The 19,531-nt window shown below is 43.4% G+C and overlaps 1 protein-coding gene across 2 annotated transcripts in view; it reads right to left on the reverse strand.

The window, feature by feature from the left end:
* The window catches only part of TBXAS1 (thromboxane A synthase 1), a 291,669-nt gene extending 272,583 nt beyond the window's left edge, over nt 1–19,086 (reverse strand). Inside the window, exons 1-2 of one of the 2 annotated variants that reach the window (XM_044441322.1) lie at nt 18,975–19,086; nt 3,558–3,756 (exon numbers count right to left, since the gene is read on the reverse strand). In XM_044441322.1, the coding sequence (XP_044297257.1) occupies nt 3,558–3,655 (98 nt within the window). In that variant the 5' untranslated portion in view covers nt 3,656–3,756; nt 18,975–19,086. Of the gene's footprint in view, nt 1–3,557; nt 3,757–18,974 lie in introns of those variants that run through there. The other variant, XM_044441323.1, reaches the window with a different exon arrangement.
* Between the last annotated feature and the right edge of the window lie 445 nt (nt 19,087–19,531).

Genomic DNA, 19,531 nt, shown 5'->3' on the forward strand with positions numbered 1-19,531 from the left:
CACCTTTCCCTAAGATGTCATTTTGTTTCATATTTAATGGCAACCTTCTCTGTGGGATGTCCTATTTTTCCAACATAGGGAAGTCTGCAATTGCATCCTAGCACCCTCTGCAAGATAAGAGATGATACTAGATCACAACTCTTCTTCTTGCATGCATGCTGCTTCGCTAGCATTTCACTGGTGATGATATACTTTCACATCAAATTGTACCTCAGAAACCTTTGCCGCATCACCAGAAAACCTGATAACCTCCCCTTAATTCTTTTCATGATTTTATCCCGCTCCCACCACTAAAAAGCTCAGAGTAACACAAATAGCTGTTCTACCCAATATTTATCCTTGTAATAACTCTGCAAGGTAAGTTCAGGTAACAGAATGTTTGGTCCAAGGCCACCCAATGAGCTTTCTGGCCAGGTAGCACTTTGAACTTGGACTGACCTAGTTCCATTCTGAAATTCTACTGTGTCAAGCCAGCTGCTGCACATCACACTGTGTTCAATCACTCAGTGCCTCAAGGACACTGTCTCCACGGGTCTCACAGCCATGCTTCTAGGAGCAATCATGATTCCCAGAGTAAGTGTTTCATGGATGTGCGCCATGAAAAAATGTACTGCTCTCCAAGCACTGGGAAATACAAGAGTACAGGCAGTCCCCAGGTTACAAACAAGTTCTGTTCCTGAGAAAATGGAAATCCATCTTTAAGTTGAATATGTGTGCAAGTCAGATCACATACGGTCAGTCCTCTGCATTCACAGGGTTAGGGATGCAGGACCTCCAGAAAAGAGGAGAAACAGAGAATATGGCTGCAACCCGCACCCCACCCCCATCACTAGCACCTCCTCTTTGCACCAAGGAAATGCCAGAGAGATTTCCCTCTCGAAATGGGCAGGGCAGGAAGGCATGCTTTGGAGGCTCTCCCGCTTCCCTTTTGCTTCCGCTCTCTATAGAGATGCTTTGGGGGCCCTCCCTCTCTCCCTTTCACTTCCTCTCTCTCTGTAGTGATGACAATTTTACACAGGTCTTTAATGCACATTTTTAGATTAATGGCCGTTTGTTCATAAGCAAGGGTTGTTCGTAACTTGTAACTCGTTCATTCATAACCCAGAGAATGCCTGATTTCAAGGAACCTGACAGGATGCCCTCCTTTCCCTAAAGCATTCTTAGTATTTACTCATATAGATCTAGTGCAAGATACTTACTATATGTGAAATTCATCACAGAAAAGACAGAGGAAATAAGGAGGCACCATGCAATTGGTTTAGTTTCACATGCCTAAGTTTAGTTGACATAAGAATTGCAGCAAGGCAATTCCAGAACCTGGTGTGTTGGTCTACAATTCCTATGATGTCCCATGATGTAGGTTTGAGGAAGGGGTTCTACTAAAGTTAAATGTTGAGGAAGGATTTGAAGTAAGACAGAGATGGCATTATTTGGTGGGTTTTCTCAGTTCATACAGAAGGGAAGAATGCCGAAGATCTTTCAGTCAATGGTGGAAGAGGTGATAGCAGTAGGAGAGCAAAGATTCCAGGATGTTTTTACCACTAGGGTTCCAATCTAATTTTGCTTTTGAAAAAAGCTGTGTGTTGGGAGTAAGAAGGATGGTGGTACTGAGCAATCATTCCTCTGGACTGCTGGCTGCATTCCAGATGGTTTGGAACAGGAAAGTGAAGTCTAAGTGAAGTGGGGACTACGAGCTAGGTCAAGATTATCTCAAGGCCAGGTGCTTCACCAAGTCGGGCAGTGTTTGTGAGCGGTCACGATGCACAGCCAGTGGGAAGGTCTCTGAAGAGGAGGAGTTCTCAGATGCAGACCAGGTCCCTGCTCCCTACTATTGCCCTTGTGCAAGGCACCAGCAGAGACAGGAGGCCCACCTGAATGAAGAATGCATGGAGAGGAGGCGTGCTCACTTGCAGAGAGCCTCTCTCAAGAGGATGGGGCCCAGGCATTTTCACAAGGGGAGTTCCAGGAGATAAACACTAGATGGGGTTCAACAAACCCTCTGGACCATGCTCAGAGATCCACTCTGGGAGATCTGTACTTGGGAGCAATAAAGTTGCCAGGAAAACGGCCTGCGGCTGGTGATTTGAAGGCGGAACCTCGGCTCATGACACCGTGAGAGATCAAATCACAGATTTCCTGAAATAGCATGCGGTTTGATCCCGAGTTTGCATCTCAGGACTACTAGCCATCTGTTGCAAGTGTAATCATGCCGTGTCAGATGAAATGAGTCAACACACTGCTCTGATAAAAGTGCACATCCTACCATTGTGTTCACACCAACTGTGTCCACAACGCTGTTACTGTTGAAATCCACCTTGGTTTCTCCATGCTATTTCCAATTTCCTTGTGGAAGTTTGCATGACTTTATAGTGCCAATGGATTCAAGCGCAAGAACACATCTGTACGAAAGCTGATTGCCTTTTACAACCTAGCAATGCCTAGAATCAAAATGTTCAATCTTTATGAGCCAGTTCCACATTTTAAGTTGATCCACTGTCTAGTTTCCCACATATTATAGCACATCAAGTTGCTTAGGGTGCAGTCCTATGGCTGACAGATGCTTGCTAGCTTGCCAACCATAGAAAAAATTGAAATCCCCACTGTGACCTCATATAATCCTTCCAACGTCACAACAGGAACTGTTCTCAGAGAGCCCCTCTTTGACCCTTGTAGCTAGCAGAGTTCTTTTTGTGCAAGCCATGAAAAACTGTCTTCAGAGCACATGCTGGAAGGGTCATTCCAAGGTATGGGGAGGGGCAGAGCGAGGCACTGGCATCCTATGAAGAATCCAATTATTATTATTATAACATTTCTATTTCTATGAAGAATCCAAGTGGTGCCTTAGCCCATCCTTTTTGCAAGCAGGGCCAAAAGTGGTGGCTGGCTGAGCTCGGCTATGTCCCGCCTTTGTGCTCCTCCTGGGCTCACTTGTATACTCCTTCTGTACATGGAAGGTTACAGGCTACCACAGTGGATGGTGGCCTTAGCTAAACTCACAGCTTCTCTCAGTGAAACACACAAGCCACCTTTTGTTATGGAAATCCTCTTGAACAACTTGTTTGAATCAGATGTACAAAGATAGCTTACACCAGACATTGACACTGAAACCCATTTACAGAAGCAGGATCCAATTAAAATTCGATTGCCACATTTTAAAACAAGCAATAAACTGATCGAGCTGATTAATTCTTGCAGCCACACATTTACTGTGTCTAATTTCTATTAGAAGTGCGAATTGCCATCCTCTCCAAAGAAGATGTAACATCCAGTAAATGCATAAAAGAGATCCAATTTAAAACCAATTGTCTTAGAGACTAAAATGTTTATGACTGCATAAGGTTTTGTGGACTCGAGTCCACTTTATAAGATGGATGGAGCATTATCCTAAGCTGACACACTGAAACCACTAGAAGTTTCAAGGAAAAACTCTTTAGGATTGCAATGCTACTTTAGAAATATTTTATCATTATTTTAGAAATGAATCAATACTGAAGTCATACTGCCTGAAAAAAGTAGGCATGAAAATACATTTTTACACATTTCAGGAATCTACTTACCAATAAAACAGGGCCAAGAGAATCACTAGGAAGGTCACTGTGGCTGCTGGAACCTTAATTTCCACAAAGCTAAATCCCAAGATATCCGTAAGTTTCATTTTCTTTTATTGGAGTAGCTGGCTGGTAGAGTGGGCAAAAAGGGAGGAAAGTGCTTCTGGTGAGGAGAGAAGAGACTTCCAACTGTTTTACAGATGGCAATCTGCAAGAAATGAGAAACCAAGGAAGTCAGGCTATGTCGAAATAACTCCTAACCCAAACACCAACTTTTCCTGTTTTGAGTGCCTTATGGAGGCAGAATTAAAGGTTTCCTGCATCAGTAGGACACCACAATGCTCTCCCCCTTCCATGAGTGCAGCATCAATAAATATTTACATAGTTCCTGCTTGATGTATGAGAGCGGGCCCATAGGTTTTGCAGCAAGAGTTGGATAAAAGATAAGAAGCAGCTATCCTCTTTTAGGCATTATAGATTAAAAAGCCCATAGGATGGTGAGCAAATAATTGATGACATACCTTTATCTCCATTTAATACAAAATATCCTAGACATTATGAAGTCTTTGGGACAAGTAAGTCTGATTAATATAAACGTTGCTAGAGAGACAGAACCAGAAATGTGCTACCTATAGATTAAACATCCGGCAGGCAGCTGAAGGTACTTTTCCATCTATACTGATACATTCATATGCCAATGTAAGGTTTGTTTCTGTAAGGAACAAGGGAGTTCCTTACAGAAACTTCAGAACAAGGGAGTTTTGGCATCTGATTAGGTGACAAGCGAACATATGAAGGCATATTGTACCAAGATGGACCCACCGTTCCATCTAACTCAGTACTCTCTACTTTGACTGGCAGCAGGGAGATAACCTCTTTCTGCCAAGAGCCTTTCTAATTCAATATACTGGATGATGAACCTGAGACTTTTGGCATGCAAAGCACAGCTACTGCCCCTGAGCAGTCTACCGGGATGACAGTAGTCTCTTCTTTTACAAAGTCTAACAATCAAAAACAAAATTCAAATCAAGAATTGCCGAGAACAATGCCGAGAACAAGTGGGAGTGGAAGGATAAGAAAAGAAGACCTGGCAAGCATAGTCTTAAACAAAGTAAGGAAAAACAATTCTGGACAATAATGCAACTGACATACTAGATTCAGGCATTCATACTTACCCTTACATTCAGGAAGTCCTAAGGTGGCATTTTCTCATTGCAAAAGAAATGGTCTTTTAAATCTTGTGGACTAAGGAAAAGGAATGAAGGGAACCCTGATTCACCAATCAGAGGAGAGGAAGGGCTGCTGGACATGATCCTGAGTTTGCACATTTCCTCAACATTTTGCAGAGAATCACAGGGCTGGAAGATACCTTTGAGGTCAACCTGTTTGGATTTGGGGGCGGCATTTGGGAATTTGAGATACAACTGTAGGCAGTACCACTAAATAGAGTGGTATTGGAGAATGTGGAGAGCCATATAACCACTGCTATGAGGGCTTGGCTAATTAAACGGAAGGTAAAGAGGTTTTCAGGGGAGATGCGGGGGCAGAAATAGCAAAGCTGAGAGGATGGGGGAAATAGCAAGGCAAAGGAATGGAAGAGAGCAAAAGTGCGAGGAAGTAGGGGAGAGAAAGACCAAAGGGAAAAGTTGGAGTGGCAGAAAAATATTGCTCAGGGTCCGGAAACAACTCTTTTATTCTCTGCTTGTCCACAAGCAGCTGAGCTACAGCAGGTATGAGAACTTGGCATCCTTGGCATGTTTTTCAATGTTTATTTATTATATTTTTATCCCACCTTTTTCTTTTTTAAAGAACTGAAAGCAGCTTACATCATTCTCCTCCTGCTCTCAGTCTTATCCCCACAACAACAACCCTATGAGGTAGATTGGGCTGAGAGTCTGTGACTGGTCCAAAGCCACCCAGTGGGCTCCACTGCTGAGCTGGGACTTGGAGCTCAGATCACCCGGGTCCCAGACCCATGCTCAGTCGCTACACGCTGCTCTTCTAATGCTAACCACTGGTAAGGTACAGCACCAAACAGAAAAACAATGCATATTTTACCTATGGGGCATTCTGTCCACATTAGTTATGCATATACACACCTAATTTCATGTACATCACATGCTACTGTCCAATGAACAGTATTGCGAATGTTCTCTGGCTTCTTTTACTTTGGTTATACGGTATTTATTGTTAGATTGTTTTTAATGTATTTGATTTTATTGATTTTGAGCCATCCTGAGATGCCATGCATAAGGGATGGCATATAAAAATTTTAAATAAAGAGAAATTATTTCACCCCCAAAACAGCCATTACATTTTTACAAAAGTTTTAAAAAATTGACAAGTTCATGAGATTATTCAATGGCTTCAACAAACAAAGTCAAATACAGTAAGCTGACAAAGCAGGAAAAGAAGAACACATGACTTCCATTTCCAAACCCCACACCACCCCAGCTGCCTCCCTCTGAATGCACTCCACTCTGAAAATGTCCTTCTTAAAATGTGGTGCCCAGAGCTTCAGACAGTACTCCAGATGCAGCATGACCAGTGTAGAAAAGATGCCTTCTAAATAACAGAGAAGGTGAGAACTGAAGGATGACCCCAAGTTCCTCCTGGCAGACACACCAGTTAAGAGAGGGATTTCTTGTCTGCATTCCTGAAGGATGCTTATTTAGGCAAGAGGAGAAAATGGAATAGGCTGGACATCCAATGAAAAACAAATGGGATTTCTTAAAGAGACCTGCTCATAGACGAACATGGTTTTATCCAGAAGCCAATGCCACAGAGCTTCATTTCTTCACCTCCTCGAACATGACAATGCACATGCCTGCAGACTTGAATAATTATTGGCCTGGGAAAACAATGTCTCCACCAAGCTCCACGTATCCTTAGTGGAATGACAATAAGCCACTACACACTTGTCTTGGGAGAACAAGGTACACTGTTCCATGCAAGTCCTCCTCCTACCAGTTGTCCTAGTCAGCCAGCAGGCCATAAAAGCACTAGACATTCAAATGGTGGAAGCATTTTAAAGAGTTATGCATATTTTCCATATTTCTTAAGAATTTTAAATAGAGGAATTATATTTTCTCTAGCAGGTCTGAGAAATAGGCATTCTAGCCTTTGTATTGCCATAACTATAAAAGGAATGGAAGAATATACAGTGTGTCCTAAGGTAACAGCTTTTATTTAACACTCATGGTTTCTCCAATATTTCTCTATTGTATTTTCTACTTGTATCATAAAGGAAATATAAGATACATAACACAAAAGAGTTTAATTCTAAGAAGTATGGACTCTGCTATAATCAAATCATGTTTTAGTCCCTGTGGTCTGCTACTACATTAACTTCTTTACTAACACCCATTGCAGACTAGGTAAAAGGGTTAACCAGTTTACCAGCTTGGTATGGTGTTTCTTACGTACAGAGAGACATGCACATTGCACACTACTGTGGAATTAATACTGCCAATGCTTCCAGATGCTTGTCTGGATCAATAAATGCAGTGCTACTTACTGCTGTCCTGAAAGCAAACACACTGAATTTCAAGACAGGAAAATCGTATCTGACAAGCCCATCCCCGTCAGGAACCAGGAGGGTTTTCCTGAAGTCAGCTTCGATCTTTGCAGCTTCTATATTATGCCCCTGGCTTGAAATTGGCCAGCACTCTTTGATCCTGTAGGATCCTCAGGAGCCATATAAAACAGCAGTAACATGGCAGAAGAGAAATCAGAAATTGCTTTCTATGGTGCCATTTAGCCTAGTATGGCTGGCACTGACTGGCAGCAGCCAGCAGCTGTCTGGTAAACATCTTACCCAGCTCTGTTGCCTGGAATTATAAATAAAGCTGCCAAAGTTGAAATGCCTTGATATTTATGGTGCAAACTTATGGTGCAAACACGCTTGGAAGCTTGCGCACAATTCTACTTTCCACAATATCCAAAAGGGCCTTGAAAATGTGATCAACTCACTTTGGTGGAAAGATTACAGCCCCAGGCCAAGTGTCTTGCTGTCCAGGATGAAAATATGCACTGCTACTTGTGCCCCTTCTCAGCATCACACCCTTCCCAGTTGAGGGGTTCTCATGAGCGCTCAGTCGGCTGGGTCTCACAAGGGCACGACCAGTCAGGTGGGCAGCATGGGGACTCATCCAGGTTGTACAACACTGTCAATCCACTGCACATGACCCCACAGTTACAAAGGGAGGTGTGACATGAAGGAAACAGGGAGGATGCATGGTCTGGAGAACCCCGAGAGCTCCTCTCTTGCCACAGCAAACTCGCCACACCTCCCCATGGAACTATGGAGAAGCATCCTATTTCACCATTCCTCCTGCTACACTGTCTGCTGCCCACTTGCCTCATGACAGACATGGCCCTGGAAGGTTACAATGTTAGCAGCTTTTTTGGTTAGAAAAAGATGGAAGGATATTGTACAGGTATATAAAATCCCGCAGGGAATGGTGAACTTTCCCATTCCCAAGAACCCAAGGTGGGCAAGTATCTCCCCCGCCAAACTCTCGGCTTTTCTTTTCCCAGTGGGTAACAAGGAGAGGCTTTTAAGTGAAATCTTTATTGTGTTAAAGCTCGCCAGGGAGGACTAGCTTTGTGATAACAATGAAAGTAATTCAAAAGTTGTTAGCAAAAGGCACCCAATAAGTTAAAACCCTCTAATTGTGGAGTTATTCCCTTCCATACTGGGAGCTGATTCCAAACTGAATTCCTCTCCTCTCTTCTCCAAAAGGACGTGGCTTCGCCCTCAGGGAGGTTCACCCTGTTTGTGAGACAGACAGTGGGAATGCTGAGCATTACTTCATTGGTCCTCTTGTCTGACTTAAAGTCAGACCGAAGGGCTGAGAAAGTCACACCCCTCCTCCTCTCATCACTACTGGCATTTCAGCTACGCATTCCAACCCTACCTATTCTTCAAGTTCACATTCAGAGAATGAAATATCTACCTTGGAATGCTGTATTTTGGGGGAAGGGAAGAGGGTCCAATCCCTACCATCAGAGAATGTTAGCAGCTGCAGTCCAACACAGACAAGGAGCACCAAGTTGAAGAAGACAACAATGTATACAAAGTGGGTCTCTAGAATCAGTAGTATTGTTACCCATATACAGATTTACAAGCAATACATTACATTTGCTAGTTTTCTAGATACCCTTATATAGTCAAAGGAAATAAAGCTCTAGTGGTGCCACAACCCTGCATTGTAAGAATAAAGTGAAAATCAGTTTTAAAAACCAGACTGGATATCGTGGTCACCCTAGCTCACCAGGGTCTTCACACCTACTTGGGCAATACTTAGAGCAAAGGTCTTGTTTCTGAGCCTCAATACTGCAAACTCTTGGGTAAAGGCTACCTTACTCCTCTGCCCCACCCCCATTGCCTCTTTCCAATTTCTTCCCCCAAAGCAGCACCCTCCACATAGGTTAAACTACAACTCCCATTATTCTCCATGAGCATGCCATGCTGCCTGAGCTCATGGATAAAGTAGGCACTACATTAGGGAAGTCACCACAACTCAATACAACACAATATTGCATGCCTTTTTGCATTTAACATGCAGTTTTGTTGTTGCTGTTGTTAGATAAACATCAGCTACCAGCACCATAGTAGGCATGGAGGGGAAACCAGACCCTTTTCTAATCCCACAGGGGATTTCCTCCTAATGGAAATAGCTGCTTCAGGAGAGAATTCTTCCTCAGTATAGCAGAAGGGAGAGGAATGGGTTAAATAACCCTTCCAAACCTGAGGCAATTCCAAAAAACAAACCACTGCATATTAAATGCAAAGATGTATGTAAAATTATGCTTAGCAAGATAACTAAAAAGGCAGGATACAGATGTGTGAAGTAAACCACTTGCTATGGGTATCCATGACTAGAGGCTGATTTGCAGACTTACTTTTGAGGTACTAAAATCTTTGTGTTATGACTGTACTACCTTATTTTCACAGAAGGTGCTGTTTTGTTTCTCAAAAATTGTTCCAAGTAGCCTTTTCTCCACTTCCATTTTTCACACAGGAGTTATTTCAAATAAATGAGCTTTCCACTTTAAAAATATAAGTTTAACCACCACTCTCACATGTTGGACACAAACAATTTCGACAAGGAGTTGAGAACGTAAAAAGAAGCAAGCTAAATCAACGTGTTCCATTTGATAAGGTCTATAACTCCAGTTGTACCAATATGGGGCGAAAAAGAATTACACCATTTGTTCTGTTCGGCTCTAGCAATGTTACCAATTCACTGTCTTTGCTATGACATCACTGAGAAAAAACCTGTATGTAAATCTTCCTTGTGACATATTACAAATCAAGACTGGCCAGCTGACATTTAAAGATCACTGTAAACTGTGGAAAACGGATTTATAAACAGAGCTAAACACCAATGCACATTTAACTACAACAGCACTAGGAGAAATAGACAATGTTGTCATAAATTCAGTGTCAGCTTTCCAGTGTACACATTTACAAGTTGTGAATGACATATCTATTTCTACACTTCCAGATGTCTATATTAATCTTTCCACTGTAGTACTAAATCTAAGAGTGCAGTTTCGTTGACCTGTTCCAGAAGTGCAAGGAAAGGTTTCAAAGAGAAAAACTTTCTGCCTTGCCTGTGCATGGCTGAAAACAGCAGTCACAGCAATGCAGTAGTCAATTTGCTTGCATTATAAGAATCCATTTCTATATGATCAACACTAGTCATATTTGCTCACAGTATAAGAATCCATTGTTATTTGATCAACAGAAATGGAGAAGTGCTGCATTGTCATCTTCTACTGCAAAGAACATGGATCAAGCAGTACATTTAAACTATTCATTTAATAATAGTTTAAGCCATCCCGAGGCTATGCAATGGGGCGGCATACAAAAATTCTAAATAAATAAATAAAATGCCCTAAAGTTCAACAGGAGAAGCCTACTCAGAAATGTCCAAGTTGTTGGTCAAAACAGATCTTGAGTAACACATGGAAACCAGAATTTAACTAGTCTGGCTTTCCAGTACAAAAAGTTAACTGGTCTGGAAGCAAACAGCTTAACACAATGGAGTAGAGAAAGGTAAAGCAACAGGGTGAACGTTCTGTTTTAAGCCCCTGCACATTATTTTTTTGGGCAAAAATGTTATTTCCTCCATTGCGAACTACCACATCCTTGCCTTCTAAGCGAAGAAAGCAGACAAATGCATAAAATAATAAGCTCTCCGCTACAAACTCAAACTATTTGCCAGTATTGTCTATGCCAGGGGTATTCAGTATGGTCAAGTGGGATCCACTTTGGAAAAAATCCTGTGCAACCTACCCTTCCTCCTCTTCCTCTTGCTTGCCACATCTGCCTCCAGGCTCTCTTCTCCTTCCCTGCCTGCCACCCATATCTGTGTCTCCCACCTCCCTACAGCACTGCATTTGTCCAGCCACTCTTACAAGCAGCCAGGGCGGCTCTTGAAGTGGGCCACACAAACACCTGGCTCTGAGTGGGTCTTTCTTACACTGGCGGGAGAGGTGATCCTGGAGACCGCATGTCGTATGGATGATCTCCAGGGACATTCTCCATTCCACAAAGGAAGGAAGCACAGCAGAAGGACTCCGATTCACCATTCCATCACGTGAGCTTCGGTGGTCTACCAGAGGAACCTTGGTGATCCTCCAGGGGTCCATGGGCCTTATAGGAAAGTTGAAGGGTCATCTCTGAACAGCAGCGTCTTTCCTGTGCACAGCCTCTCTAAAGTTGACCTTTTGTTGTGAAGAATGTGCTCTGCTACTGAGCTGTTAAAAAGTCTGCTTTTTAAATTAAAAAATGCAGACAGGTATATGAACAAATAGGGGCATGCAGGTCTGTGCCTTGGAAGTTAAGCCATGTCCTGTTCTCTTTCAACAATGAATTGTCCCTTACTTGCACAAAGCCGCACAGAGAAACAATTCACTCATTCTCCAGTCACCTGGTGCTAGAGTTTTTACCAGTGAAGCTCTGTGTTTATCTTACAGGCACGTGGTAAATGTCACTACTTCTGTTACTTCCAAAAAACCCATTACACTAATTTTTCTCCTCTTTCTAAGAAAGCTGCACTGGGATCAGCATATGACATCCAGGTGTAGGATGCAATCCTACTTGGGAATAATTAACCCATTGAACTTAACTGTCCTTCTTTCTGAGTAGAATTCCATAGGATTATGCTCCTTTGCCCTTGAAAAAGTGTGACAAGAAGCATAAAGTGAATCAACAGGCTCCCTGATGCCATTTAAAGTTATTTTTGGACCATGCTTGGGGCTTTATAGCTTAGAAAAAAGGTGAGTGGAGGGAAGCCAATAAGGGGTATAAGATTATGCACAGCACAGAGAAATTAGATAGGAAGAAACTTTTCTCCCTCTCTCATAGAACTTGAGAGACAAGGAATCTAATGAATCTGAGTGGTGAGAAATTCAGGACAGATAAAAGGAAGTACTTCTTTGCAGGGTGCATATTTAAATTCTGGAATATACCCTACCACAAGAAGTAGAGATGTCAGCAACTCAAATGGCTTTAAGAAGGGATTAGGCAAATTCATGTAGGAGGAAAGTATCTATGATGACATACTTTCCAGGGAAATCAGCTTGCAAGGTGCTCTTCCACTCATGGGCTTCCCACAGGCATCTTAGGGAATGGAATGCAGCAGGAGGTGGACCTTTGGTGTAATCAAGCACAACTGTACTTAGTGGGTAGTGTTACTCCCCACTAATAAAAAGCAAATCAAAATCCTTATAAGAATTTAGCACGCCAGTAGACAGGTTTAGCATAACTTTCTTCCCAATGTGCTGCATTACTACTTGCAATGAATTAATGTTCCCCTTGGGTGGCATTCAAAAATTGACGCACCCCACACATGTCCTCTGCAAACATGCTGCCTGGAAATCTTCTACCTCATTCACTTACCTGCTTCTCATCTAAGGTGATTTTCCTGGGTTGTTTAACCCAGGAATTGCTAGGGCTAAGTGGAAACAAACAAATGCACTACCTCCCACATACTCATTGTTTCCATTTCTAATCAAAACCCCCCAAAACTGCCCAGTAACTCAGAAACTGCTGTTATGTTGCAAACCATCTCAATGTGCTTAAAGGTAAAGGTAAAGGTTTCCCCTTGACATTAATTCCAGTCATGCCTGACTCTAGGGGGCAGTGCTCATCTCCGTTTCCTAGCCGAGGGAGCCAGCGTTTGTCCCCAGACAGTCTCCGTGGTCATGTGGCTGGCATGACTAAACACCAAAGTGCATGGAACGCTGTTACCTGCCCACCGAAGTGGTACCTTTTTATCTACTTGCATTTGCATGCTTTCGAACTGCAAGGTTGGCAGGAGCTGGGACAGAGCAACGGGAGCTCACCCCGTTGTGTAGATTCGAACCGGCAACCTTTCGATCTACCAGCCCAGCAGCACAGTGGTTTAAACCACTGCGCCACCTGCATAGTAATGTGCATAGTAAGAAACAAATTACTGCAGGAAGCAATACTCAACAATTGGCTCCCCTAGCATGGCACCTCGATGTCTTTATGTAGAAGTACAGATCATCTCCATTCCTGAAAAAGCACTCTGATTCCAGTATACGCTGTCCATCTTTTGCATGTGCTTAACAGGCCTCCATGGAGGAAATAACCTAGCATGAAAAATCTACCCTTTGTGCACATGGATCAAGCTGGCATGTTTATGCTTGAAAATGCACAAATAGCAAAACACCCAAACTTTGTATGCAAACATTAGCCATTATTTAGTACTGCAGCTGCTCCCTTGGCACTACTACTTGAACGCATTTGAGTTACTTCAGACCAATTTTATCTACTTCCCACACAAATCTTGTTTTACATTTGCCTGCTGTTTGATACAAAAAATAATTAAGGTATCAGAACTGTAGAAGCATTTTTGAACACAAGAAGCATTATGCCATAGCTTTAGATCTCATAGATTTTCTTGGTAGAAAGCAAGTAAATTGTCCTCACATAGTTCTGTCATTTCCATTATCAGCTATAACACATCTCACTATGCATTGTAGACCAATGGGTACCAGGTAGCAGCAATTGGTAGTTCTCATAATTTCTTTGTCCATCCAGCACTTACAGACTTCAGGTGCACTGATCAGGGCTTGGCCATACTGGAAAGCGGGATCAGGGGTGTGTGTGTGTGTTTGGGGAGGTAGCATTTTTCTTGTCTTGATGCTATGCCTTTCAGCCAACATTTTCCAGGTACTTTTTCTTATTTTTTAACGTCTCAAATACACAGTTGTTGCCAATTCATTGCAAGCAGTCTGAAAGTCTTTTCCCCTTGAGATAAACACTTCCTTCATTGTGCTCTTTCCCACAACAGAATGTACTGTATTTTGGACCTTGGAAAATATCAGCCTTTCCCAAGAAAGCAGAACTATTGCAACTGTAATTGTTGAACTGCAAGCGGTGGGAGTGCCACAGAACCAATTGTGACATGAATGGTGAAAAGGACAGCCAACCCCCGCCTTCCCATCATGCACATGCCTTTTTCTGACTTTAAAATTTCTGACTTCCTCTGCATTTTTAGACAGAATAAAGTCTCCATACTTCCAGCATGCCAAGAGTTGCAGGACTTCCTTCTGTCTAAGCACACATAGGATTGCATCCTTAATTTGTTTTTCAAAGTCACTTTTTCTTTTACAGGCTTAACATTCTTGTACCATATGACACTCCTATGTTTGGCAAACAGAAGCAAAGTGATTCCCCAAATGCCCTACTATTTTGTGAAATGAACATTTCCACTGATTCATTATTTTAAAGAAAGCAACCATATCTCAAGAAAAGATGTTACATACATGAACTAAATTTATTTTGAATTATTTCCTTAAAGATTAGCCTTTTCAGTAGACAAATCCCTGTAACATCCCAAGTTTGCTGCCTGCAATCAGCCTCTTTTGTATATTCCTTGTTCAATGAAAGTAATAAACAACTTCTAGTCTTCCACACATTTCTGAACTGTATTACATTATGTTGAAAAATACTGGTGCATTATCCCGTAACATAATGATCCAATCCTTCTGCAGGCAACTCTAATCAAAGCCTATGCTACTTTTCTAGGTAAATTTTTGCAACCATTTTTTTTCTTAAAACATTAGTTACCAAAACAGCAATCCTGTACATATACTTTCTTGAGCATAAATCCCAGTGAATGCCATGAGACTTACTTCTGAGTTTTCTGTAAAATCTAGTGTTGTTCATACACAACCTCTAATATCACTTAAAGAGAAGTAGCTCTGGTGTTAATACCACTCTATTCCCTCTTATATTAATATAACCAATGTTCATCTCTAATTTGGTTCATTTGAAGGCAATGCATTTTCCCTCTTCACTGGTTTGCCTTCAAAAAGGGCTGAATACCCTCCCACTTGTTCTCCCATCAAGCACATTCATATCATGCTATTGTCTTTGAATAGGAGCATGATGAACGATTTGCACAAGAACGCAAAACTGATGGATCAACCATTCACTAATATTGGGAGATGCCTCTAAAGTTGCAGTGCTATTTATAATCTTCCCTGTAGCTCAGCTCTTCCCTTTTAAAAGCTGCCTTACAGGCAGCTGACAGGGAGGTGGATTGACAAGAAAATCTCCTTGACTAAGTTTCTGCTGGCTTGTTGGGCAACAGTTAAAAGCATGGGAGCCCTGCTGCCTGGGAGGGTGGGTGGCAACTTTATGAGCTACTAGTTCCATAGAGTCCTCCTTTTCATCCTGTTTTGTTCCCACTCCAGAGCCTTTTAAGCATCCCACAAGCCTGTACGTTCCTGCTTCTTCCATAATTTTGCCAGCCCCAAGGGCACACGGATGAGTTCACAATACCAGCCAAGCTGTTTTCTCATCTATTAGCTTATTCTGGAAAAAGTTTCTTCCACCTTCCTCCGGTGCTTAGCAAGATTCTCAAGAAAACACCAGGACCTTTCTGGGTACTATCCTATGCATGTTAAGTCCCACTTCTCCCAGTCTGTCCCAGGCAGCTGCTGACAATTTACACAGTAATTGTGTTCACCAGCCACATCAGTATTTTCTGAGCAAGTAGCCTTTCTCAACCTGCTCATGCTAACTGGGGATAATGGATATTGTATCCTAACACATCTGGAGGGCACCAGAATGGGAAGCAGCTGTTTAGAATAGGAGCTGGAAGGGGCCTATCAGGTCATCGGAGCCCAATCCCCTTTTCAGCTTCCACATGTGCTAACCCTACTATACTTTTCCAGTGAGGTTAACTGGACATGCTAGCTTGGTACATACAGACAGCTAAAATATGCAAAACTGGTTTCTTGAAAGCATTTTTAAAGGCACCAGGGAAGTGTCAGACAAGCAGGGCTCTTGGGGGGCACACCCCAAATCTCTGGGAGATGTTCCACCCCACCATTCTGCTTATCTGTACTGCATGTTTCCTGAAATAAAGGTACAGAGCCCTGGTGATCTCTGGTATATCTGATCCCCCTGACTGGCTCTTCGCCCCATGTGTTTCACATCCTGCCGTCCCCTCCCCATTGAATCTCTCTGCCTTTTCCCCCCCTTGAAATCAAGTGCCTTCCTCTACTGTATCCATACCTCCTTTGGCTACAAGCAGGGATGGCCTTAGGAGAAAAGGTCATTTTGTGCTAAAGACATGCAGGGAAAGTGGGAAAGAGAAGGAGACTGTGAAAGTAAAATATGCACTTGTGTGCGTTTTGGGAGGGGGTCCTGTGAACTTGAACTCTGGACCGATGGGGTACCTAGCACCACCCTTGCGCGTGCATTTATGTATACAGATGTTCAAGGACACACACCCAACATCACACTTGCTCATTAGCACCCATATGCAGAACATAACAGAAGAAGAGTTCAATCTCCAGCATCTTCAACTGGGGTTGGAAAGGATTCTGCTGAAACCCAGGACAGCGATTGCTTGTCTGTGTAGATGGAACAAACGTATAAGGAAACTACCTGGGCCCCTTCAGCTTCCTGTTGGAGGGAACAGTGGTGAAACACCAACACAAATACAGCAACTACCTCAAGGAGAGTATTGTTGTACACATGTCCTAATCGTGGGCTCGTCATAGCACCTGCCTGGGCACTGTAAGGACAGAACGCTCGACTAGAGAGGCCTTAATCTTATCAATTACAGCTCTTAAGTACCAATAAAAACTGAGCCGTTTCAGAGAGCTTGACCAACAGGCTCTCCTTTCAAAGCATGAGCAAGTTGAGACGGGTGTGCTCCCTAAGCCCATGTGCCCCTCCATCAGTCCATATAGGCGCCTTGGACAAATGCAGGCCATGCAGGCTGTGCTGTGGGCTTGCTGGGATGAAGCACTTCTCCCTGGATTACAATTTTACATGCAAGCAGAGACACAACATATCAACATTACTGCACCCAATTAGGAACACCCAACTTGCTATCACAATATAGTAATTATGACATTTATATCCTCCCTTTTTTCTTCTTAGAAGGAAGCCAAGGTGGCGTATATAGTTCTCCATTCTATCCTCACAACAACCCTGTGAGGTAGCTAGGCTGGGAATTAGTGGGTGGTTCACATGTAATGACAAGCCACAGTGGAAGCCGCATCTGAACTAGCATCCATGGTGAAACATGGTACGTTTGGTCTCTGTGGATCCACAAAGAGAAACAATGGCTTCTTGTAAGGTTTCTGTGCTTCACCTTGGCTTTTTGCCTGTCTAAACTCACTTGCCATGTTTCTGCATGACTTCTGCATTTCAACCATAAAGCTGCACAGCAAGAGTGACCACAACTGCAGCAGATGTTCCAGCCTGCATTTTCCACTGTCCTGTTCTTCCGAGCAATGGGTGTGTCACAGCTGCCACAGTTTGACTAGCTGCTTTGCACTCTTTTTTTTGTCTGTGGCCGCAGCTTTGGAATCTCAGCAGCAGCAGGGCATGGCAGAGACAGCCGTGCTTGGCACTCCAATCACTGCACGTGGCTGGAGCAGCATCTAGAAAGACAGGAATGCTCACACCACTATGGGAACCAGTGGCCTCCTCATGTGAAGGCACCCTGATGCAGGAGCACTACATGGGCTGTGCACCGGCATGGCCACTGGGGCAATGGCCATGAGAAGCCCGCGTCTCCCACCCTCCCTGCCATTCCCATCTCACCCCGACACTCCCAGCAACTGCCAACAAGCCCTGCTGCAAGACAAAGGTTGTCGGAACAATCTGCCAGCAAACCTTCCTAAGCAAATACCCAGAGAGGCACTCCTGGGAAAGTCTGCCTGGCAGTCCACGCATCCTCTGTGCTCAGGCTGACACCTGGATGCAGGTGGAGGAGACTCCAGGGAGAATGAGCAATTCCTGCATGGTGTGTGTGTGTGTGTGTTTGCGGGGGGGGGGGGGCATGGACACATGTCCAGCAGAGGAGGAGGGAATGCTGGATGTGTGGGTGGGTGTGCTTGCATTCTGGCACCGGGCAGGGCAGTGCTCCTGTCGTGCTACTCTAGATCAACAATGCTACTTCGTTGAGTTGGCAACTGCTTCCCCGAGCAGCAGGCGGGAAAAGGAGGCAGCTGGCTGAGGCCGCACCCAGGAAAGCCTGTGAGCCAAGGAGAGGCAGTCACTCCATGCTGGGATTGATTCCGAGCCACAGGGGCTCAGCCACCGTTTGGAGGGAAGATGGAGAAGAATGGAAACCATGAGTGGATGGACACCAAGCATCTGTCTGAACCCAGGACGCAAATTGAGATGCATGGCATGCCGTGCATTGGCATTACGTGTGAACGCACCCAGTAACTGGTCCACAGTCACCTAGGCAGCTTCATGGATGACTGGAGGCTAGAATCTGGATCCTAACCCACAATGGCTCTTGTCAGTTTAATCTATTTACTTAATATATTAGATTTATTTTCAACTTTTTTTTCTGCAAAAAACTCGAGGCAGCTTTCTTTCTCCCTATTTTATCCTTCATGAGGTAGATGAAGTTAAGAGTCAGTGGCCCACCCAACCTCACCCTGTGAGCTTCAAGGTCAAGGAGCTCTCCCAAGTCTCTGTCCAATACTCTCACCACCGCAGCACCCTAGTCTCACAAGACCTTTGAGCATAGCAAATCAACCACAAGGAAGCAAAATCAATTAGACGGAGGAGAAGAGCTCCAAAGCCTACAGTAGTAACTCAGCTTAATTCACTCTCCGGGGCAAAATGCTGCAAAGAACAGTATCAGTTTGGATCAGTCCATTTATTAATTCAGAAGTGAAAACCCCTGCTCTTTCTCCCCCTTCCCCTCTCTTCCAGCTACTGGACGCAGGATGCCCCTCTTCCACGTGTTCCCATCAAAAAGACGGCATCTCCCCTCCCCGCACCCTTCAAAATAAATCATTTGTATTGCATCCCATTGAGCGAACAGCACAGAAATAGGCTTCTAGCCAAAAGCCCTGCAATGCAAGCCTCATTATATAACGCCTCCAAAAGCTTCTTACCTTGGAAGCTGCCCCACGCTTCGCCCTTAAGTTCCTGCTTGCCTGGTTCTTGACGAGGAAATGCACGATTTACATACTCAGAAGGAGGGGCGAACAGAGCGGGCTGATTTCTGAGTTTCCTTTCTTTCCCTGAGGAAGGACAGGTGTTTCTAAGTTAACCATAATGCGAAGAGAAGGGGCAAGAAAACGCTGGAACTACTATTCCCAGCATGCTTTGTGAGAAAACTTTTCTTCCCTCAGTGCACAATGAATTATGGGAGTAGTAGTGCTAATATTTGCACGTTTCGTGGGGAATGAAAGGAGTCAAGTCTTACACCTTGATATGTTCAACAATACAAGAATGCATCCGGACACGAATAAAAGAGATTGCAAATTATATTGTGCGCATAATTTTATAGTTTGAAAATGTTAGCTCCATTGTGCAGAGTTTTATAATAGTTTATTTGCACATCTTGATTTATGTTAAGTTTATTATTTTAGAATACACAACAATAATGCATTCTACACCTGCCTTAATTCAAAATATACTTTTCTGTGATAACAACAAATATTAATGA

The sequence above is a fragment of the Varanus komodoensis genome, unplaced genomic scaffold (assembly GCF_004798865.1).
Source record: "Varanus komodoensis strain SLA01 unplaced genomic scaffold, ASM479886v1 scaffold39, whole genome shotgun sequence".
NCBI lineage: Eukaryota > Metazoa > Chordata > Lepidosauria > Squamata > Varanidae > Varanus > Varanus komodoensis.